The sequence below is a fragment of the Castor canadensis genome, chromosome 7, assembly GCF_047511655.1.
Source record: "Castor canadensis chromosome 7, mCasCan1.hap1v2, whole genome shotgun sequence".
NCBI classification, from domain to species: domain Eukaryota; kingdom Metazoa; phylum Chordata; class Mammalia; order Rodentia; family Castoridae; genus Castor; species Castor canadensis.
Genome location: NC_133392.1, coordinates 117,180,051 through 117,202,545, shown reverse-complemented (window position 1 = coordinate 117,202,545; position 22,495 = coordinate 117,180,051). Strand labels below are relative to the sequence as shown.

General features: G+C 39.1%; 1 protein-coding gene across 10 annotated transcripts in view; it reads right to left on the bottom strand.

The window, feature by feature from the left end:
- The window catches only part of Dab1 (DAB adaptor protein 1), a 1,106,217-nt gene that overhangs the window by 139,015 nt on the left and 944,707 nt on the right, over positions 1-22,495 (bottom strand). For all 10 annotated transcript variants that reach the window (XM_074079997.1, XM_074079998.1, XM_074080005.1 and 7 more), the window contains one exon: positions 5,653-5,792. In XM_074079997.1, the coding sequence (XP_073936098.1) occupies positions 5,653-5,792 (140 nt within the window). The remainder of the gene's footprint in view (positions 1-5,652; positions 5,793-22,495) is intronic.

The window sequence follows — 22,495 nt, the reverse complement described above, 5'->3', positions numbered from 1 at the left end:
GGTCTTTCTGACTCTGATTATAATGGTAGGATGTCTTGCACACAGACTTTCTCTTCTCAAAGAGCCTTTTCTGGGAAACGGACAAAAAAAAAATGACCATGCAATGATGCATGCTGTGCAACAAATATGGCCAAATGCTCCTGGACACAGACAGGTGGAACCACCAGCTTCTAAACTCAGAGTAAAGAGGAACTCTAAAATGAGAATAATTCTGTTTCTTACTTCATAAGAGTGTTGGGACATTTAAATGGATTATATACATATCACCCTCATACTGAGTGCAGGGAGCACTCAGTACATAACAAGGACCATTATTACTAGGATTAATGCTGACATTATTGAGTAACAACACACGCTAGGCACAGTGTGAAATGATTGACATAGGCATTACTAAGGTAGTCACAGATAGGCGGAGTTGGGATGAAGAAATTTACACCTAGAGAAGGGATCAGACTAGCCTGGCAGGAGGAACAGGTTGTCCTGTCTAACTCGGGGGTGGCTGTGAGAATCTGTTAAGATGATGGACAAGAAAGGGCTTTGAGAATACTCACACAGCATGGTGCACACACACGATGCTATGACTGTAATCTCCAGGGAACATGCAAAGCACCTATGTAAACACACTAAGGCTATAGGCCTGAGTACTAAAAACCTAAGACTGCTATAACAGAATGCTCCATGTAATATATCTGCTCACTGTTCTCATCTTGCTAGCTACTAGCTTTGTGCACTTAAGGAGAAAAAACTTCATCCTAAATTTCATTTTTCCTGGTTAAAAAATGGAATGCAGGGTTAAGGGCATGGCTCTAGTGGTAGAGCACCAAAAAATAAAACACAACAACTGCCCCTTCCCGAACAAACAAAAACAAAAATCTGAATGGAAATATCTTTCTCTGCTCTGTTTTGTTTTGTGTCCTGAGATAGACCCTTGAAGACTGTATGCCCTGTTGTCCTTGGTGTCCTTTCTCCTGGCTTCTAGTTAAGTTTCTTCCCGAAACACACACACAAGAGATCAGCAGGTAGAAGGAAGAAGATGTAAGGGTACTTTTTTTTCACTTCCTTCTTGTCCTTGATCTATATCTCTAGTGGTAGGCCTTTTCTTTTCTTTCTTTCTTTTTTTTTTTGCCTAATGAGGGAAGGGGACTTCTTTATCTATTTTGCTCTCCCTGGATTCCAGTAAATACTTTTTTCCCTAGGAGAGGCAGCAGTGCCCCACTCCTACTATAATATGCGTGCTTCCCTACTTCTTGTTTCTATCCTAACCTTGCCTACCTTTTCAAATACCTCGTCCATGAACATGTCCTCATCTGTTTTCTTCAGGGGGATTTTGTATTGTTCATGGCCTGACTAACAGATTTAGGGCCCTATACTTAGCTCTCAGACTTCTGAGAGAGCTCATCTCTTCCACAGTTTCAACTACCACCTTTATCCAAGGACTTTCTGAAAGATGACCACTTAAGAAGTTGATGATGTATGGCTGTTGGAGAGTAGCTGACTGATAGATGATTAAAAGCAAACTGGGGAATCAAGATAAATTAAATGCAAATATAAAACAGAATACAATTAAGTGTTAAACTGTGTCTTATCTCTAGAGATCTAGGTTTGAATTCTGAACTGACCACATTAAAAGAAGATTGTGGGACAGATACTTTTAACTACTCAGAACCTCAGATTTCGTAGTTGCAAAATGGGGAAGCTAAAATCTGTTTCATAAGGTCAAAGGAGAAATTATCTTGCTGTTGAGTGTAAATCAAAATATGATGATGCTTTGGCTGGTAGACAGGCAATGGGCCACTCATACTTACAAATTCCTAGTAAGACCTCTGCAATCCAAGAGAAAATTCTCTAAAGGAAATGCACCAGCTTCAGAGAGTCTAGTAAAGGGAAACCATTTTTAATTTCATTTCTCATATGGCCTAATATGAGCAAGTAGGCCCTTTTTCAAGGCTAAGAGGCATTTTGTAATTCTGTCTTTTACTGGCCAAGTGGAGAATCGATCATTTATGTTTCTGTTTCCTAAAAAAAAAAAAAAAAAAATCCACTGGGAGCTGAAATGTCAACATTCTTCTCAGCAACTTGCAAATAATGAAATACAATTGTCTAGGAACCAAGAACCCCTCAACAAGTTCAGTGCATCTGACAAGAGAATGTTATGGCAGGACAAACTCTCGGGAAATTGGGGACCTCATGGTTATGAAGGGAGACAGATGGAACATTTTACTACGGGTAACACACTCACAGTTGGCAGTCTTTCCCATGCCTGGTCCTGCTAACTTGGCCTAATGTTAAACCTGAGGTAGAACTTTCAGACAACAGAGTGATTTCCTGGTCACATCCACTAGGACTTCTGTGCTTCCTGAAGGCAGCTAGCCAATAGCACTCTACAACAAGTGGCTGTCTCCTGGATGCTAGGGGAAGTAGCATGTATGACATGAGCTCCTCTCTCCTCCTCAGCAGACTGGTGGCTCAGGGAAGGAACCAGGTCTGTGCACATGGAGGACTACGTAAGTGGAATTTTCTTCATGTCTTTTAATAAAGCTTTCATCAGGAAAGTTTTCGTTTATTTGCTGGACTTTAATAAATTCAATTAAGACTTCAGCAAGAATCAAGAACCAGACTTTTATCCCTATCTATAACCACAGTCCTGTTAGAATGGCAGCTTTATCTGATTGGGGAGTCTGAAGAAGTAGAACATATGAAGATCCATCTCTTCCACGCTCTCTCTGTGCAATCTACCTGCGAGTAGACAGGTCACATTCTGATCTGATCTCAGGTACTGGTTGTGGTTCTACCTTGGAGCTGGGCACAGGCTGAGAGAACAGAGAGGGCTGTTATCAGAGTTATCATCTGAGTCTCCTATAAACCAAGCAGCAGAGCCTTTCTCATTTAAGGACGGCCTCTGTATCTAAGTCACCTCCTCCAGGCCAGCATTTATTCATCCCAAAGCTGGGATGTAGAATTCTTCCTGTCCAACTGCTTCATCAATTTATCATTCAGGTTTGAGAAGAAAGACAGCTCATTATTGAAATGCCCTAAAGTCTCATAACATCACTTAATTATAAAAATGCATTAATCTCTTCCAAACTGATAATCTGTGAAATCATGATTTTCGTGACCTTTATAACTTTATCTAGTATACCTTATATTATAAATGAAATTATTTTTAAAAGTATGGTTATATAACAGCTACAAAACAAAAACAAGCCTGACATGGTGGCACACTCATAATTTCAGCTACCGGGGAGGCTAAGGTATATGAATCAGAAGTTGGCTTGGGGATATACCCAAAAGATTGTGACACAGGTTACTCCAGAGGCACCTGCACATCCATGTTTATTGCGGCACTATTCACAATAGCCAAGTTATGGAAACAGCCAAGATGCCCCACCACCGATGAATGGATTAAGAAAATGTGGTATCTATACACAATGGAATTTTATGCAGCCATGAAGAAGAACGAAATGTTATCATTCGCTGGCAAATGGATGGAATTGGAGAACATCATTCTGAGTGAGGTTAGCCTGGCCCAAAAGACCAAAAATCGTATGTTCTCCCTCATATGTGGACATTAGATCAAGGGCAAACACAACAATGGGATTAGACTATGAGCACATGATAAAAGCGAGAGCACACAAGGGAGGGGTGAGGATAGGTAAGACACCTAAAAAATTCGCTAGCATTTGTTGCCCTTAACGCAGAGAAACTAAAGCAGATACCTTAAAAGCAACTGAGGTCAATAGGAAAAGGGGAACAGGTACTAGAGAAAAGGTTAGATCAAAAAGAATTTAACCTAGAAGGTAACACCCACGCACAGGAAATCAATGTGAGTCAATGCCCTGTATAGCTATCCTTATCTCAACCAGCAAAAACCCTTGTGCCTTCCTGTTATTGCTTATACTCTCTCTACAACAAAATTAGAAATAAGGGCAAAATAGTTTCTGCTGGGTATTGAGAGGGTGGGGGTGAGAGGGAGGGGGCGGAGTGGGTGGTAAGGGAGGGGGTGGGGGTAGGGGGGAGAAATGAACCAAGCCTTGTATGCACATATGAATAATAAAAGAAAAAGGAAAAAAAAAACTAGAAACTATTTCTTCCATTTACATTTATAATATATGTAGATGTTACCTTCTGATCAAAAATATTATTGTAATAAATTGAGATTAAAAGTTAAGGTGATGTAAAAAAAAAGGAATCAGAAGTTGGTTTGAGGTCAGCCCAGGCAAAGAAGTTAGATTCTATTTCAAAAACAAAATGCAAAATAAAAGGCTGAGAAGGGAAGTTCTTCAAATGGTAGAATTTTTCTGGCACAGTGTAGGCCCTGGGTTCAATCCCTTGTGTGACCAAATAAAACAAAACAGAATTAAAAAAACCAAGGTAATGAATATACAGCGTAGAAAATTAAGAGTTTTTAAAATCTTGATTCTTAAAGCCATACTATAGGGACATTTAGCATTTCATGTACATGGTAAACTGCTAAGAAAATGTGTAGAGAATCAGTAAAAATAATAGCTGTGATTTCCTAAACATCTATGAAAAAAAAAGGTGAAATAGAGGGTGTTGTACAGATTGTATCTCATTTAATGCTCTTAGGCAGTTTACCAGGCTTGCTGTTTTACTCTTTTGTTCCTTTTTTTCTTATACTTAAAAATACTTCACTGACCATGTTGTATCCTCATGGAATACTTGAAAATTTAAGAAAATGCTCATATATATTATCAGATGAGAAACAAAGAAACCCAAGATATGAAACTAACATTTTATTATATATGTGTATAATTCATATATTATATATACAAAATCACAAAGAAAGATTATAAGTTAGGCACAAAAATGTTGACATTTTCTTTATGGGATTTGGGATTTAAAAATTTTCTTCCTTATACTTTTATATATCTTCAAAATATTTTATAATGAACATATATATGAACCCAATAACCAGAAAAATAAATTAGATACATTTTAAGTGCATAAAACATAAACAGAATGTATTGACATTAAAATTGGGGTCCAAACTTTTCTCTTTTGTATATGTTTAAGAACATAATTTGCTTATTTTGCAATTAAAAATTTTTCCAACTTTATTTTCAGGTTTTTCAATGAAAAAGCTTTTTTATAGCATTTAAAATCAGAAAATTATTTGTGAGATCTCCAAATTCCAGTATTTACCTACATATTACTTAAAAGACATTATTTTTCCTTTGTTATGAAGTGTTTGGAATGTATTAATAGAAGTTACAGGGAAGAATAAAATTAGTTTTCACCTTGACTTCTGCTACTATATGACAAAATATATAAAGTTTATTAAAAAATAGCAAAGTAGCAAAATTTCATAAAATGCCAGGCACTAAAAAATGATAATTTTGCACGTTTGTTTTACAAGGGTTTTTACAATGAAGATAAAATTGAAGAAAATATAAACACAAAAGTATAAAACAAGGCCTACCACAGTGCCTCTAATGGAGGCATAGCGATCGCCCAATGAACACTTGCTAAGTGATTGAAATCTCTCCCCAATGAATAAATACGTTGATTCATCCACATGCCACGTAATTTACCAATAAGTGAATAAAGTTACTTGCCATAATGACAGTAATCATCTCTTTCCCTTATTCCTATTAACCTGGAGAGATTTACAATCAAATGTTTGTACATCACCTTGAGTTTCATCATGGAATCTTGACATAACTTGTCTCCCCGAGCTGCGGAAACTTCATCAATCCCAATCAGTTTGGCTTTGTACCGGACCCCTTCACCTTTAAACCTCTTTATCAAAGTAGCTTCACTGCGATCCTGACCTGAAAACAGAGAAAAGGAGATTCAGGAACAAAGTTGTTGAGGTTATATTGGCTTTAAGAATTCGCCACTCCAAGATGCGCTCTCTGGCTCCCCCTACATTCCAGGAAAGTCAAATTGATAAACACAGGAGGAAAAATATTCCAAGAAGCACCACTGGTTCCATCCATTTAAGTCTTGAGGCAAATTATTTCTCCTCTCTGAGCTTCAGCTTTCTTGGATCGGAAAAACTTTTTAAAACGTCATCCCAATAGAGTACTAAGATAAATAAATCAGACAATATGTGTAAAGCATATAATTTATCATTTGATACACAGGAGGTATTCAACCAATGATAATCACCTACTAAGAGTCCATATCCAATAGTCCTGTCATAATAACATCAGCACTGCATCTCCAGTATTTCCAACTTTTAATAATACTTTGGACAGGCTCCAAGACCCTTCTTGTACCCAATTCCATGAATTGTTTGATAGCAAGACTCCAGAGTAATTGCTTTGCACGAAGTAATGATCCAGGATAAATGTCAAACATGATTTTATGACATCTCTTCCGTTAACTCATCTGTGTAGGGAAATAGGCTTCCATGCTACTTGGTATTGAGTGTTCAGACCTTGCAACAGACTCTCTCAAAATTATCAACACAATATTTTGCTAAGGCACATCAATCAGGAGATCAAACATACCCACATTAAGTAAGGAGTGTAAAGTTACTGTGAATTGAGCAAGTGCTTCATGTGAGATGTTTTATAAACTTTATATTCGTGCTTCACAATAGCCCTTCATCTATTTTCCAGATGATGAAGACAGTCACAGAATTCACGTAGCTTGTCCAAGCTCACAGACTCAGAAATAAGAGGACTATGCAGTAATTCATAGTGTTCTAATCTCTTCATACTTTGCCTGCTAAGGGATGTGGGCATGCATTTGAGAATCATAAAACCTAGGATGCCCAGCATTTTAACACTCATCTTCCAGAATACCAATGACTGAAACTTCTCTATCATGGCTTCCCTGTGGTCAGAAACATACACCTGAGGACATAAGAGATAATTCAGCCTATTTCCCTCCATATACATGATGTGCAAACTAAGGCCTTTCTATAATACGGGGTTGAGAATTATCTGAGGTCATTGCTAAAATAGAAAAAATAAAAGCAATACCTAACCACATTACAGTGCTTTGCTGTTTATGAAATTTGACTTTCATTCATATTCATTCATTCCTTACTGAGTATCTCCTCTGTGCTAAATGCTATCATCACTGGCAGCAGATGAAGACAAAATCTGTGCCGCTGGCAACTCAAGTTTTGGTGACTGCAAATAAAAATGTACAGACATTATGCTAGGTGTGTAAGGAGGTTGCCTTTGTAAGTCAACTAAACCAATTGAGTATTAGTTCCTTACATACTGAATGAGGATAAACCTGACAGAGCTTGTATTAGATAGAGAGTGCAAAGCGAGCATTCATTCTCAGCACAAACTTTCTGTAAATAGTACCCATGGACACTATGATCATTCCAGTAGAAGATACCGTGCTGGGGACGTGGGAGGCTCAGAAGAGGAATGGCTGCAGGGCAAGCTATGGACCTGTGGTCCATGACTCCCAGTTGTCATTTTTCTCTACTGAGATTTCAAGCATATCAACACCTTTGAATAATATTCCACAAAGCAAATAGAGTGCATGGATGATTAGTTAGAAACTATAATGAGCATACAAATTAAATCTCAGAATCTGTAAGACAGATATCAGAGACTAGAGCTGATATACCTTCTATGGACATCTGGCTAAGGAATGGGGCCTGTGATGCCTTGGGTCTTCTCTCCTTGCCTTACAGTGTAAAGTTTAGTAATCTACAGATTAATCTAAGATTTCTTGGGAAGGTTATCTCCTTCTATCCCAAATATCATTTCTTAAACATATAATATTATTTCAGTCACTAATAACACTCCTTTCACTATTGGGACCCCCCAAACTTTAGGTGCAATAGCAATATCAGTTAGCATTTATCACAAAGCGCACACTGCATGCACCAACTTGTTTAGCTTTAGAAAAAGTTCTCATGGTAAACATCATTACTGGGATTTTAAAGATAAACAATGAAATTGAAGATCTGATAGGTCATGTAATTGTCCAAACTCAGTAAGACCTGATGCTGATTTGTTTGATTCCAAAGCCCATGCTTGGGGTTTGCGTGTATTCTGTGTTTTAACTTAATTGGTTCTCATTCATCCAACTTCCCTTAAAGTCAAAACTTTTCCTTGTACCAAAACTTACATGAAACAATCTGTTGATTTTAAATATAAATATACTGACACCATTAAAAATCTATTGCGGAGATGGAAAGACAGCTAGAAAATGGAACAAACATCTTCCAGCAAGAAGTCATGTCCAAAAAACGAACAGGAGTCAGACACAAAGAGGGCTTTAAGAAACATGTCAGGGCACAAAACTCTGCCGAGGAGGGAGATTCTAAGAGGAGGTAGAGCCAAAGCAGGTGAACAAGGGCAGAGATTAATAAGAAAATATTAGGCCATTTAGAGGAAAGTAGGGAGCCCAATTTAGATTAAGACCTAGTGCCAAGCTAATTTGTATGAAGGGCACTTACGCAGTAGATAATCCAGTTTCTCATTAAATGTTCTACCATTAAAAGGGTAATTTTTCATGAGCACATCTTGAGCAAGGTCTCAGTTATATTAGTTAAGAAATAAATAACAGATATCAAAGCCATAAGTCTGTAATTCCACCACAGGCACATAGAGTTTGAGGAGAGGGTCAGTCTTCATACATTCTAAGTGTCACGAATCCTAGCCTATTTTGGCTAAAAGCAAACATTGACCCTATGCTTCAGGGAGGAACATGTGTTTAAAGAAAATCATAAACACAGTCTCTATCTGTTTAGAGTATTTACTGTATGAGTTACTATGCCAAGAGTTTGACATCATGTGATCTTTCCTTTAATCATTCACTTGGTCTTTGAGTTCAGCACTTTAATGAAAGCTTTTTTTTACAGAAGTGAATACCAATGCCCAAAGTTAACAGCAGAGGTTAAATTTTTTAACAACAGCATTATTGAGATATAATTCTCATACTATCAAATTCACCATTTTAAAGTATACAACTCAGTGGTGTTAGTACATTCACAGAATTATACAGCCATCACTATTAATTTTAGAATATTTTCATTATTCCAAAAAAGGTCCCCTGAACCCAATAGCTGTTACTTCCCATTTCCTCCAGTGCTAAGTGTCATTGATCTCTTTCTGTCTCTGTAGATTTGCCTATTCTAGATGTTTTATATCAATGTGATCTGATAATATATGGTCTTTTGTGTCTGGTTTCTTTTACTTAACAGCGCATTTTCAAGTTCAGCATGTATCAGTAATTCATGTTCTCTGTGTGTCTGCCTATCTCTGTCTCTGTTTTTCTCTGTCTTTATCTATCTATCTATCTATCTATCTTTCTACTATCTATCTATCTATCTATCTATCTATCTATCTATCTATATCTCTCCCCTATTCCATTTCTTTCCCCTTTTCTCTCTCTTGAATACTATTCCTTTGTGTGACTATGGAACATCATTTGATGGGCATTTGGGCCATCAATAACTCTATGTTTAACTTTTTTGAGACACGATCAAGCCATTTTTCTACAGTGACTGCATCATTTCACTGCCCCACCAGCAAAGTATAAGGGATTCCGGCTTCTCTGACAGATGTTGTTTTCAACATCTCTTATTGTCTGTCTTTTATACTTCAGCGATTCTAGTGGGTGTTCAGTGATATCTCATTGTGGTTTTGATTTGCATTTCCCTGAGGACTAATAATGCTGAGAACATCATTTTATCTGCTCATTATCCATTTGCTCGTCTTCTTTAGAAAAATGTCTGTTCAAATCCCAGAGCTTCGATTTGAACCTAGATCTTGTATAAAATTTTATGGTTTTAACCATTAGGTTCTGGGGCTTCCTGTGACCTCACCCTACATTCTGAACTAAGAATTTAGCACATTTTACTGTGTGCCATAGGTATTAGAGCAGATGTCTTACTCCTGAGAAGTATTCACAAGTTCACATGCCCAATGTTTATACCTTATCTCATTTAATCACCCCTGGTTCCCAGAAATGGGAATTATTTATTATTATTATATTTATTATTCTATGAGCAAAGAAACCAAAGCCAGAGAGGTAACTAATTTTATTTAAAGTTCACCTGGGAACAGAATCTCATCCTGTCCTAATCAAAGACCTGCGCTCTTCTACTGGTAGATGATAGGGCTTAAGATACAAGCTCTGGGATCAGAAGTTTGAGTTTAGGCCCCAGCTCTTCCAGACACTCCCTTAGTTGTGCTACTGTGGGTAAGTCCCCTAACAGATAAGGATACTATAGCAGGCATGAAAAATGCAGATAACAAAGTTGCTCCCATATAGGGTAGTGTGAAGGTTGAAGAGCACACAGGACAATACCAACAAAGAGTAAAGTCAATCAACACTGGCCATTGTTACTTAGGTAATCATATTTCCAGTTTGTCTGGTGCAGTCCCCAGTTTACACCTGTTGCCTTGGCACAACATACTACTAGCAACATTTATTACTCTCAAAGGTACCCAGTTTGGGTGATAAGTTGTGTAGTTACCCTAATTATAGTATCATTCCCTTACTAGTCAACCTTACACGGCTCTTTGTCTAGGCACTGTGAAGGTTTCAGGTAGAATCTGGGTGAGGGAGAAGCCTCCTCCCCTGTCTAGAGGAAGCCACAGTTCAGAAAGGAATACAAGGTAAATGCACAGTTTAACAGAGTATGACCAGGACTGTGAGTGTCAAACAGAGCTAACATGAAAAAATATTGTTTCCCATTTCATGCAAAAAGAACGAAGAAGACATTTAAATAAGGTTCGTGAGAAAACAAAGGTCCAGAGGTAAAGAAGGTAGGAGGCAGCTGTTCTGAGGAAGAGATTATGGTGACACATGGAGGACAGTGGCAGTTGCATTAGAATGCTTGTCAACCCCACCTGCATTTTAGATTCACCTGGGGAGCTTTATAAAATACCAGTCTGTAGACTTGGATTAAACTATTCTGGGGGTGAACCAGAGCCAATTAGGGCTCACAAAGCAGGGTCCTAGAATACATGGCTGTAATGATGCTGCCAGAGATGGAAGGGCATGGTCACAAAAGGCCTTGGAAGCCAAGTTAACAGCTACTTTTGGCCATGGGCACTATAAATGACCCAGATTTGTTGTGAGGACTAGAATAAAAACATTTTACCAATATCTGGGGAATGATAAGGTTCAAATTTACTGATTCATGCATACATTCATTCATTCTTTCAATATGTATTGAGTGCCTACTGTATGTCCTAAGGTGCTACTCATAAAACAGTGAATGAAGCATGTAAATATCTCTGCATTCATGGAGTTTGCCCTCTAGGGGGCAACTCAATGTTTTTTTTGCAGTAATTTCTAATTTTAGTATAATAGAATTATCACCTGTAAAAACAATATCAGCAGCAACAGATGAGTTCAAAATCCCACATTGAGATTCTGCACCAGTGGGAGGGACCTAGTACAGAATGGATTAAGATGTAAGTAATCCTCAACCATCACCAGAGAACAGCACAGAGAGCCAATAGCAACTTGCTCCTCTTGAAAGTCTCTCATAAAATGGTACTTCTCAAACTGGAGTCCTCAAAATGACAATTTTCAAACTTTTGATTGGGGTTTTCAAAGTGATGAAAATCTTTTAACCACTTTACCAGTTGTGAGAGAAAAAATGATGTCTTAGTAATAATATACCTTAAAGATTATTTTCATAGACTTCAATTTTGCTTTCTTCAAAATCTGATAAGTTTTTAAATGTTCTTTTAAAAGAGATTGCCTTAAGTTGGAAAAATATGACTTGGTATCATCTGGGTGTGTTATGCCAGGGAGATGGAGAACCAGCCAGTGGGAGAGCAGGGTGTACCACCTCATTACTGCCTTTCTGCTTATTTCAGAGGAAGCGGACCTACATAGAGTGGTTTGAAGCTTTCTGCTCAGATATACTTGTTGTACTTGGTTTCATAAACAGGAGTAATTAAGGGCAACTAATAGTGAATGCTTTGTCAGAGATCTTAATCCCAGATTCTCCAAGTAATCTGAGAACTGAATTTTCAATATACCACTGATTTGAATTCCAAAGGAAGAAGATATGGGGGTAATGTAGGATCATACAATTGCTGGAAACCAAGACCCCTGGAAAAGAAAAGCAGGAACTGGCTGAAAGTATGTAGGCCTGGGCTCAGTGTGGTCTACCTCTCTACCTTTACCCTGTAATTACACATAAACCATTGACTCTTTATGGGATGCGTTTTCCCCATGGGCCCAATGAGAAGACAGTCTCAAAACACCTTTAAGTCCTAACCATGTACGAGGATATTAGTAAGGAGTATTTAGTGAACCAAAGTATATGAAGTACTTTGTTCATTTCAGTCTATTGTTAAGGCATTTTAGATATGAAAACAGAATTTCACAGTGGTTGTACTGCCTACATTGATACATCTAGGTAAGTGCTAAGGCCAGGATTTAAACCAAGGTATTTCTAAATCCAGAGAACCCAGGTCTCCAGGTTACTTGAATTGGTTTAATCACATATTTCTATAAGTAAAATAGTTTTGAGCCTGTAACTTAAAAGTGGGTATATTACTATATAATATATATATATATATATATATATATATATATAAAACTGAAAATTATATAGTTTTTATTCCTTATTTTTATTTAGAATATTTTCATTTAAAACCAAACATAAAGAGATGTCTTATATTCCTCTCATGCCCTAGAAAATTATCTTGCATATTCAGGGGTATTTGTATCTTACAATATTCCCTTACCATTTGCTCTGACTGAGAAAAATTAATTTGCAAAGTGCTCAGGGAATCTCAGCAAGCCTACAATGGTAGCAAGATACATGTGTTTCCAGGATTCTTCCATGTTGATTTCCAAAATGGATCCTGGGACCCCAGAGATTATTGTCTTTAATGTACAGTGGGGGTGGTGAGGGCTTCAGAGACATCTCTGGAGAGCATTTGGAGGCATACAGCGTCACAGCTTAAAGTTCACCCTCTAACCCAGGCCCCATACTGCTGCAAAAGTATCCACCCCAAATGCCATCTCTTCACAGCTGACCTAAAATGCCATCACTTTCTGAGCCCAGCCTGTCATGTGCTCTGGTTTCTCCTCCTCACCCCAAATACCTCAAACTTTAGCCTTGGGAGCCAGACTTAATGCCCTGTGCCCTTGCCATTTCCTATTCTCTAACTTGCCTGTTTCCTTGACAAAAATTTCAGACAAATAAACCTTCTGTTTTGAAGGTTTTTTTTTCCCCCTGAAACTCTTCTCCCTTCTTCTCCTCCTTACTCTTCACTAGCTAAATTTACCTCTTTACCACATCCTACAGGGCCCCAAAATTGAGCCCCTGATTAACTTACTATCCTATACAGAACCACATCTTCCCTATTTTTCACACATTCTGCACAGTGGCCTTCATCCAGATAGATCATCCAGCAAATGGTGCCCTGTGCACATGCTTTGTGTGTTAGTCAGTCTTCTCAAATTGTGACAAAATACCTACGATAATCAACCTAAACAGAGGACAGATTTACATACGCTCACAGTTTCAGAGGTCTCAGTTTATGCTAACTTGGCTCGATGGTTTTTAGGGCTGTGGTAAAGCTGAACATTATGGTGGGGAACATGTAGTGGAACAAAACTGTTTACCTCATGGTAGCCAGGAGGCAAAGAGAAAGAGGAGGGGAAGGGGCCATGGTCTCCATATTCCCTCCATGCCCCTCAAGATCTAATTTCCTTACACTAGGTCTGACCTCCTAAATGTTTCAACACCTCCTAGTAGTGCCACAGACTGTTGACCAAGCCTTCAACATATGGCCTTTGGGAAACATTTAAGATCCAAACTATTACATTCTGCCCCTGGCTCACATGTTGAAGGCTTGGTCCACAGCTGATGACACTCCTGAGTGATGGCAGAACTTTTAGGAGGTGGAGTCTAATGGCAGGAAGTTAGATAGTTGGGGGTCTGCCCTGGAAGGGGATAGTGTGGGATGCTGGTCTCTTCCTCTATATCTTTTTGCTTTCTGACTGCCATGAGGTGGAGAGATTTCTTCCACCATGTGTTTCCACCATGAAGTACTTACTGCCTTGCCACAGGCTCAAAAGCAATGGTAAAGCAACTACTGACTGAAACTTCTGAAACCGTGAGCCAAAATAAATGTTTCCTCTTTATAGTAAGTTGATTATCTCAGGTAGTTTGTCACAGTGGCAGAAAGCTAACTAACATACTGCTCTCTATAATTTCATACCTGTGGTTCTTTGGGCATGGAAAAAATTCCCATCTTTCCATCTTCTTACTCCTCTCTGGTCATAGGTAAAATCTCAACACACGTCCTGTACCCTGAGTCCTCTGTCCTAGACTACTATCTAGGCCTCCTTTGACATGCACCAGAGTCCTGTCCTCATAATTCCTCTGCATTCTTGCAATGAATTAATCTCATGTGTGCTAATTTGCTTGATATCCATCCTTCTCATTAGTCTGTAAACTCCTTCATGGCCGAGTCTGTGTTGGATTCATGGACATACTATCCCCAGTGCCTTATGGACACTAGCATTTGTCACAACATTTGTGGCACTTCACTGACTTTGTTTTCTTGTCTCTCTCCTTCTTTACACTTGAGCTCCATCAGGATGGGTACTGAGATTGATTCAATTGTGTCCTCTGATCCTACCATGGCACCTGGCATAGTACAGACCCACAGTAGTCAGATCTGCTGAATAATAGAATAAATAAATGGACTTATTCATTTAGTCTAAAGCAGCTAGTGAATTCTAGGAGTCAGGATCACTGTGGAAAACCATCTAAGAGGTCAATAAAAACCCCTACTTAACCTATCCCATGAGTGTGATTCACTTATATAAAATTCCTAATGGGATAAAGTAACAGTCACACCCATAACCATTTTAATGTTGGCTTTGTTTTATACCATTAGGGAGGAATGATTCTCAACCTCATCATAACCTGCTCACCTCCTAGCCTGGGAAATGACTCTCCTCTGAATTTAAAACAGGCCAATCCCTTGGGCACTGAGCAAATTCCCTGTTTTTGAACAGGCCTCAAGTACACCATCAAGAACAGCACAAGGTGCCTGTGTTGGAGCAGAAGGCACTGCCAATGTTGAGGTCCACAATGGAAATCACCCTGCAGAAGCTTCAACACAAATAAGCACCACTAACCAAGATCTGAAGGAGGAGGAAAGTAATTAGCATTTTTTTATGACAGGAGCAGATTGCTCACAAAATTCACTGGAGTCATAAATGGCCTCCCACTCCAGGCTGATGCTAAAGACTGTTAATGGCCAAATAAAAGATATTTCACACCCAAGATTGTTCTCCCTTTATCATAATGAGCACAGCCACAGAAACCCACACAAGAGCCAAAATTAAGTATAATTTCTCTTAATGTGGTCAGTCTGGCTGTGAATGCTTCCATCTTTTAACAGTTACAGTATTTCCCTGACGAGTAGAGATCAACAACAAACATGTTTTTATATCTAGCTGACTATTGACTTCTGTGTTCTAGACACTTAAATACCAATGGAGATAGCATGTCATCTCAGGCTGCTATAATAAAATATCGAAGTCGGGGTAGCTTAAACAACAGACATTCATTTGTCCAGGTTCTGGTGGCTGGGAAGGCCAAGAGCAGGATGTGGACAGATCTGGTTCTTTGGTTCTTGGTGAGGACCCTCTTTCTGGCTTGCAGATAGCCACTATCTGCAAGTACTTGTGTACTGTGTGTACACAAGACTTCTTTGTGCATATAGGCACAGAGGGAGGAGAGACAGAGAGAGAGACTAAGAGATAGAGATAGATAGAGACAGAGAGAGAGAGAGAGAGAGAGAGAGAGAGAGAGAGAGAGACTGACTCAAGTAAGCTGTAGGCTTCCTTCTTCTTACAAGACCATTAATCCCCTCATGAGAACCTCATGCTCATAACCTCATCTAAAGTCAACAGTCAGCCAGAGGCCCCACCTCCAAATACCATCACATTGGTTGCTAGGAATCCAATGTGTGAATATTGGCTAGGGGGCACACATGCAGTTAGAGGAATCAAATTTAGGAAGAAGGTGTAAAAAGGCAGACAACATCTGAAAATGAAAATGTGAACTGTTTTGGTAAATTGTCATAGCTAAACCTTCGGAATGAGGGCTACAACACATTCAGATGGAAAGGGAACTTTGCCACAGAGAAAAGAGGTCACCATGAATGGCGCACTGTTGCTCTGTGTGTATGTGTTCAGACTCTCCATCAGTGTCTTCATCTGTAAACACTTGGGTTATCTGCACTCCTCTCTAGGACGGTCAGAAGAATCATTGTATACTCTGCTCTTAGCACACTGCCTGGCACATGGCAGTCATTCCAGAAATATTTACTGCCTTTCTTTTCCTCCAACAATATATATCACATTAAGCATCAGTGGCCCAAAGCTAACCATAACAAAAGTTGTACTTCATTAGAAGTAGTGGCCCCAGCTGTTTGGGATTTTTTTTTTTTTTTGGCTGCCTGGAAATAAGGATGCAATTAGGAGCAAGATGTTCTTTCCTGAAGGCAACAGGGAGATCACCTTATGAATTATTAACATGGAGAAATCCCCCTTCCTTCTGAACATCTATCTGAATCACAGGACATCCATCTGGGTAATAAGAAAATTTCAAAAGGTTGTTTTATTTTTGCTCCCAGCCTGTCCAACATTAGTCTGTCCATTGCTAGAAGATCCTATTCTCTGATAGGCTGTCCAATTTCAGAACAGATTGTGGGGGGATTTCAAGGCTCAGACATAAAGATAACTTGTTTTACTTAGAATTCTATCTTGCAATTAACCAGGTGTTGATTTGCAATGGACAAATGATTCTGTATGCTGGCTGTGTAGGAGGGAATGCTGATTTCGTATAATTAACTAGCTGGGTAGTGAGCAGAACAAGGGGAAAACACACATAGGGGGCTGTTAAAATGTGTTTTTATGACCATGGTTGCTGTCATTATTGCTAAAAGGTAAACTAATTAAAGAGCTAAAATAATATTCCACCTATGATTCATGTGCACATTTTCTTAAAATGTGTACTGAAGTACTTCTGAAATGTGCTCTGTGTGGAGGGTACCTAAAGTCCACATGAAGCTGTCTGTACAGTGAAGTGCTAATATTCCAGGCCCTACTTGAGGAGATTGTCATTTGAGAACCTGGGGATCTGCATTTAACACTCAGCCAATGTTTCTGAGGCAAAGTCAGATTCAGAATTCCTGTCTTACAAGGCAGGGACCTGGTGATCCTGAGAGTGACCAAATTCTTCTATTCTGAGAGTCCGCCTTGCATTTCCTTGAGAAGGCATTACTAATATTTACTTCTGTTTGTTTTTAAAATTCTTGCTGGATCTTTTTCAATTTGAATTTAAAAACCCATTATAAAACGTGTATGACATCAATAATAAACTCTTAATAAGAATAGAAAACAATCAGAGGCCAAATTCTGTCACTCCAATAAACCTTTAGACCAACCATTTCCTAGTAGCTTCTCTTCAAGTGTCTCTGAAGAGCACTGAAGAGATCCTCATGCCAGTCATCTTGGGGGATTGAGTGATCATCCCCACACATGGCAGCATGTGAAAGTTGGAAGTCAAGCCTGGCAATCACCCATGAATGGGACAGAAGCAAATTGAGAGCTGCCATTTTCTTCTGGTTTAAATACCATGTGTCCCAAACAACTACAGGAGCACCCTGAATATCATGGATACTCAATAAATGCTTGCTCAGTAAACAAACATATTTACTAAGGGGAATTGCACTAACTTTCTTTACCCAGAATTTCCAAATTCCACTCCCACTCCAACACACATACATAGCAACTTACGACTTTGGAAAACTAAGTTTAAATTTTAGTCACAGTGCCTTAATTCTCAGATACTATCAATCAAGCTCAGGAGAGTTGCAGTTTCTGGTATTCTGTCAGACAAATAGATGGCAGGAATAATAGCAAAATGGCCACCCACATCATGTATGAACAAAAAGAAGTGAGACAGAAAAAATTGGAAATCTCTTGTTAAAAACATCTATAACAATTTGTTGCTGAGTCCTTCTGATATCTTTCCATGAAGTTTGGGGCACATGGCACATCCTGCTAATTTGGGTCAGCCACGGGCTGACCTGCCTGACTGAAAATCCACAGTATATATTTATACCGTTGCTTACAGGGAGCCTGGAGGGCACACAAGGCTGTTCACTTCTCAGGTCTTCTTATTGCTGGCCTGTGTCTTTTTTCTTGGTGTGCAAGAAGATTATAAAAAGTACTATGTGTTGCTACTAAGGATAAGGAATTACTCTAGGGATGTAATATAAACTCACAGTGGTGCGACATTGCAAGGCACAGGACGGGCTTTAAATAATTTTTAAGTTCCTCATTGACATCCTTTTATTCTTTGCCACAACCTAGCATGACATGCATTATTAATCCCTTCTTAAAGAGAGGAAATTGAGAATATAGAGGTAAAGACTGGAGATCACAGAATCAGGAAAGGCAGAGGCAGGAGTCTGAAAAGAAATACAGTTAAAGAAATCTTAAAGAAGAGCATCTGAAGCTTGAGGCTGAGTAAGAAATCAGACTGCAGAAAATAGGAAAAGGCCAGTTAGATTCCTCAGCCATTATATTCATTTTTGTGCCTGGCATTTGTAACCAAAAGGTTCCTATTATGGTTGTGGTGATGCATGGACGAAGATGAGGCTGAATGATGCATATACAAATCAGCAGGAAAATCATATCTACCACTGAAGTGGGGGTTGGTAGGGTAAGGAATGAGAAAGAACAGAGTTCAGGAGGAAACTTGGTTCTCAGCTGGCTTGGCCATTGCAGACCTTCTTGGACATAAGAAATTCATCTCATCTGTCTGCAAATGAGCATAACAGTACTAACCCTGAAGAATGACTGTACGAACTATAGGCATTCCCATGTGTGAAACACCCAGCACAACAGCAAGACAACCTGAGAATGCTGGGAGGAAGATGAGAAAGAGGTTACGGAGGGCTCAAATAATGTGAACCAATACCGATGACCATGAGGCCAAGTCTAATCAGAGCTAACACTTTGTCACCAAAGGCCCCTGGCAATGCTGCAGAGTGCATCCCAGCCATTCTAGGCAGCTGGGTCACCTCTGAAAGACTATGAAGAGTTATGGCAGCCCAAGGGCAACCTTACTGCCACCAGAACTGGGAGCTACTGACAGGTGTGTCTTTCTCAAGTTCATGACTTGTTTCCCTGAGGCAAGTGTACTAGATAATGGATACTAGGCACCTGCAAAGCCCTAGCGGCAGAGCATGAGTGAAGAAAACCTTGTTTTCAAGTAAAAAAAAATTTATATATATATATATATATATATATACATATATAAGTATATATATATATATACATATATAAGTATATATATATTTCTAAACTTTTGCTATTTCCATTTTTTAGAACAACTGCTTGCTTTCTTACAAATTTCTAATTACAACATGAAACATACTAAAGGCTTAAAATGTATAAAAAGGAAGAGAGAATGAAAGGGGAAAGCCACTCACAATACCACCCAGGAATATTTGAGATGGAACTTGCTTATATGCACTTCCAAATATTCCCTAATGGTGCACACACACACACAAATATCCATTTTTCAAAAAAATGCTATAAATCTGTGGCTTGCTTTTTTTCCCTTATGGCAATGCATTACATATTTTCTGCCATATAGATGGTTTTTGTAATGTGGTTCTTATTGGCTGCTCCATATTCCATCACACAGATGCTTCATAATCTATCTAACCAATCCACCATTGTTGGACAGTTAAGATGTTTCCAATTAAAACGGTGCAAAGAAATACAATACTGAGAATTACTCCTAAAGACAGTACAAAGATGTATTTTCCTTGTGAGGATGCCTACACTTACCAGAACTGATGCTTCATTATTCCCCCTCCCCTTCTCCTGCTCCAGAAAAATGTAGGATCAAAATAGTCAAATGTGTGAAAACAGATGTAAAACTTATCTCTCCTGATGTTTTTCTTTGGGAGACAAGTAGTGGGCAAAAGAAGGATGTTGGTATGATTTGATTATGAAAGAATCTCTGTGGATAGCTTGAAAAACTGACAGCAAAGGAGTATAAACAACACTGGGTTTGCTTAGCCAGTCAGAGGTCAAAGATGGTGCTGGTCAGTGGAACCCCAGTTTGGAGTTCTCACCCGATATGTATTCAAACTCGGCATTTGAAACCTTGCTCTTGGGCCCAAGCAGAAGTTAATTAAACCATAAATGAACAATAGTATATATTTTCACACACAGTCTGTGATTGGCCACAAACTTTCTTCTATAATAGCTATAACTTTCATGGGGTCATCTCCATTAGAAAAAAAGAAAAAAGAAAACCCAAACCAAGGCATTAAATTTGACATCTCTGCTGCCAACTTGTCTGCAGAATATTTTTTTAAGCAAGATTATTTTGGTCCTAGTATATTCTGGTGTGAACAAGACTTACACTTTATCTTCCATCTGCCTTCTAAACAAAAGGGCTGTGTATACTATCGACTGATTTAATTATTTCTTTAGAGTACAAAGAAGTATGTGTGATGAAGACAACAGAGAGGGCAAATCAATTATTTACTGAGAAGGCTGCAATATAAATTACATTTGATTAAATTCAGAGATAAATCTCGGTGATGGAGGGCTTAAGTGGAATGTGCTGGAGTAGACAGTGACTAAGTGTCCCCGACAGTTGCTCAAAATGAATGAAAGGACACAGGCCCAGTCCTGGCCTCTTTAGACTTCTACCATTGCCTGCCTAATTCTTATTCATTATCTAAACTCATACTGAAGCCCTACTATGTGCAAAGCACTGTCAGGTCCCTGGATATCATCATGAACAGGAGAGAAAGCGAAGTCTCCTGTCCTCCTAGGGCAGATCTAAGAGGAGAAGGCAGGTAATAACCAAGTAAATAAATAATGAGCAAGATCATCCCAGATAATGATAAGTGTTATAAAGATGATAGGACAGTCTGATGAAATAAGGAGAGATTGGGACAGGGTTGAGAACAATTAATTTAGACAGACTGGTCCATGAAGGCATTTTTGTAGAAATGACATTTGAAATGAGATGTGAACAGGAACGGGCAGTCATGCCAAGAGGGAATGCACTTGTCCCGTTTATGAAACAGAAAGAAGCTAGTCTGATCGGAGCAGGGCAATCAAGGGGAAGAGGAAGAGAAGTAGAGTTTGGGAGGGAGGCAAGACTACTTTATATGCTGCTTTATAAGGCAGGATAAGGAGTGTGGACTTGCTTCTGAGTGCAGTGGAAAGCCAATGGAGTGGGAGGCTCCATGCAGGTGTATGAGGCACATAGTATAAAGATTGTCCTTGTTGCTGTGTTGGAAAAGGGAGGAGTACAAGCAGGGGCTAATAATTCAGATGAAAGATGAGGTAAGGATGATGGCAGGAGATGAAGTGGAGTAAACTGATCACATACTGGGTCGGAGGAGTAGAAGACAGGTTTTCCTTGGAGACTGCAGGAGACACAGGGAAAGAGGGAATGACTTAGGTAGCTTAGTGGAAGGTAGTGCCATTACCCAATCCAAAGTCCTCACCAACAATGATGAGGACACAGCCCTGGGAATCTAGCCATTTAATATTCCATTTGAGGTGTTTCAAATCCCAGCTGAGTACAGACTGTGTGGGATTCAAGAGCAGAGAGATGAGACTTCCAAATACCTGCTGTGTCTCACTGGGTCCAGTCCTGAGTAAGTCAGTGCCTCAAACCTTGGGTAACCTGCACTCTAGGACCCTCATTTGTTCATTCATAATATGGAATAGATAAAACTTTCCTTAAGGTTTGTGACTAAAATAAAGGCAGTATATGGACTGTTGGCATACAGTCCATATATGGACTGTTGGTTGGAATACAGTTTGAGTATGTCCCCAGTGTTTCATGTGTTGAAATTTAATCTCCATTGTGAGCTATTGAGAGGGAAGACATTTAATCTGACTCTGATGTTTAGAGGTGGAGCCTTTGGGATGTGATTAGGATTAGATATTTTAGGGTAGAGTCCCGTGACTGAATTCTTTTAAGAAAAAAGGGGGAGAGCAGAAGAGACACACATGTAATTCCGTGTTTCTTACCATGTGATGCCCTATACAGCCTCTGGACTCTGATAGCAAGAAAGCCACCATTAGAAATGGCCCCTAGACCTTGGCTTCCTAGAATCATGATTCAAAATAATCTCTTCTCATTAAAACATACCCAATCTGTGGCATTGTGTTATTGGCAACAGAAAAACAGACAGACACCTGTCTGGCATACAGGGGTTTCACGAATATGAGTTTCTTTCCCTCTAGTTTACATTTAGAGCCAGATTTCAGTTTGAAAAACTATGGCTGCCTCTTAGCATGGATATAGAAGCTGTTCCCCCCTTCCCTCCCCCACATTTTTATTGCTTCTATCTACTGACTACATGAGAGCTGGCACTTGTCTGATTCATCAAGAAAAGCCACCTTTTGTGATACTTGCCCAGATCTCAATGATTGAACTGCCAGCTGACCACCCTTTGTCATCCAGCAGGAGCACCACAGTGGCCATGTTTATGCAATG